Genomic DNA, 2,433 nt, shown 5'->3' with positions numbered 1-2,433 from the left:
CCATTTTGAGTCATCCCTGAACTGTGAAACTTTTAATTTCACCTTAAAATTCCTATTTGAACTATTTCGGGGCTTAATCGACTTAATTGTACAATTAGGGGCAATATCGTCTTTTAACGATTCCTCGAACTTCCAAAATATGCAACATTTTATTGAGCATGTAAATGACGTCGTAAATTATTTTATAGAATAGGATTTGACAAAATGAAAAATCTAATTTGAACGATTATTCTATACACCGTTTGTGTGGAGGTTTTAAATTTTCGCAAGCATGATTAGAGTAGCGTTACATATATTTTTACTTGTCATATTAACTTATTAATTTTTTAATATATCTTAATGGAATATGTGGCAATCTTCTAATCATATTGGTTGAGTTTAAATAATTTCTCATCTAATTTAAGTGCTTGTTTAAATGCTTTTTCCCCTTGCATTTTAATATGTATTAAAATTGTAAAATTAAGCTAAAAATATATATTATTTATTAATATAATAATTTTCTCAAGCCAGACCGAATCCAAAAATTCATGACCAAACCCAAACATAATCGGGCAGATAACCTGACCTGTGAACACCACTGATCAACAAGTAATTACATTTAGATTTAGAACCATTTCTTCATTTATTTGTTAGTTAATCTACTCCATTAATAAACCTTGAGCTTTTTCTTGAATGAGTTTCCACAAAGCATCCACGTGGCGTTCTTCAGTCATAGTTGTCCCAATCGCACAGCGAATGACATAAATCCCACCCACAACTGCATGAGTCATGAAAGCTCTCCCGCTTGAATTTATGGCCTCCAGCAGTCTACAGTTCAATTCTGCGCCTTCAAGCTCTTGCTTGGGCTTAAGCCTGAAGCAAACCAATGCAAACTTTCTCGGCACCACTATCTCAAACCTGTCATCTTTAGCCACGAATGCCTCAAACCGCTTGGCCATGCTGATATCGCTGCGAATGTGGTACACCAGGTTAGCCAGGCCATGCCTGCGGATCACAATCCAAAGCTTCAAAGCCCTGAATCGTCTACTCAATGCGACTTGCCAATCTTTATAGTCCAACACAGCTTTGAATTCACTAGCCTTGTTTCTTAAAATTTCAGGATCAGTTGACAATGAATCCACTAAGAACCTGGGTTCCTTAATCCACAAACAACAACAATCCATGTTAGTGAGAAACCATTTATGTGGATTCATGCTGACGGAGTTGGCAAGTTCAACTCCATCAAGGAAATGCCTGAGCTCGGAGCAAATGCAGGCACTTCCTGCATAAGCTGCATCAATGTGGAGCCAAAGCTTGTATTCCCTGGCAACTTTGCCTAATTCTGCAATGGGATCAATAGCTCCACAGGCTGTTGTCCCAATGGTTGCACATAAGAACAATGGCACCAAACCTGATTTGATATCATGTTCAATAGCCAAACGAACTTGGTCAGATGACATTGAGAACCCTGTTGATAAGGATGTTTCGATGAACCGAAAATTTGATGGTGGAATGCCTACTAATTTAGCAGCTTTTTGGAAAGTGAAATGCGTTTGATCAGATGCATAAACCATTAATTTGGTTATATTTTCCCAACCACCAAGTTCTTTCAAGGCCTTGTCTCTAGCTGCAGCCAAAGTGCAAACTGCAGCCTCACATGTGCTACCGTGCAAGACTCCACCACCAGTTCCAGAGAACAAAAACGAAGATGGTAGCTTAAGCAGTTTGCCCATCCAATCCAAGACAATGGATTCAAGTTCTGTGGCAGCAGGAGATGAAATCCAGTTGAAGCCAACCACATTAAAACCGGAGCAAAGCATCTCTCCAAGAAAACCAGCAGTGCTAGCGTTTGCTTGGAAATAGGCAAAGAAGTTAGGACTTTGCCAATGAGTAAGGCCTGGTATGATGCAATCATTGACATCTTTGAGTATATCTTCCAGTGATTCAGGGCAATAAGGGGCAGAGTTGGGCAACTTTGCTGACAAGTAACCAGGCTCAACGCTGCTTTGAACTGGGTATTCCTCAATGTTTTTGTAGTAGTCAGCAATGAAATCAATCACTGCTTTGGACTCATTTGTGAAGCTAGTTGGCTCAAGGGGGAGGAAAGTTTTTCTAGAGGCACTGCCCATTTGTCAAAATGCAGAAATTGAAATTGTTTTTTGATTTCAACGGTATTCTGGCCAGCAGGCCAATGTTTTATATATAGCAAAAGAAGAGGGAGCCTAGACAATCATGTGATAAACGTGCATGGTGTATACAGCAAAAAACCCAGGTTCTTTGGTGTTGGTGGCCAACAGGCCAGCATAGGGCATTAATGTGACCACCCAGTACCCACCCTCTCTTTGATTTACGGAAAGGACAGGGGAATAGGAAGGAGATAACCTTCCCCTAGTTGGAGTACCACATGCAATGATGACCTTATATTTTGACTTGTAAAGTCGTCGCATACACAAC

At 39.9% G+C, this 2,433-nt stretch overlaps 1 protein-coding gene across 1 annotated transcript; it reads right to left on the bottom strand.

Moving 5' to 3' along the window:
* LOC18599967 (tyrosine decarboxylase 1) lies at positions 525–2,131 on the bottom strand. Its single transcript, XM_007030181.2, has one exon. The coding sequence runs from the start codon at positions 2,106–2,108 to the stop codon at positions 639–641; it is 1,470 nt and encodes a 489-aa protein (XP_007030243.2). The 5' UTR covers positions 2,109–2,131; the 3' UTR covers positions 525–638.

The sequence above is a fragment of the Theobroma cacao genome, chromosome 5 (assembly GCF_000208745.1).
Source record: "Theobroma cacao cultivar B97-61/B2 chromosome 5, Criollo_cocoa_genome_V2, whole genome shotgun sequence".
In the NCBI taxonomy this organism is placed as follows: domain Eukaryota; kingdom Viridiplantae; phylum Streptophyta; class Magnoliopsida; order Malvales; family Malvaceae; genus Theobroma; species Theobroma cacao.
The sequence above is the reverse complement of the archived record's forward strand: the minus strand, read 5'-3'. Positions and strand labels throughout refer to the sequence as shown.

Bases quoted from the DNA above. Each gene is read 5' to 3' on its own strand.
- LOC18599967 (XM_007030181.2), bottom strand. From the start codon at position 2,108: ATGGGCAGTGCCTCTAGAAAAACTTTCCTCCCCCTTGAGCCAACTAGC.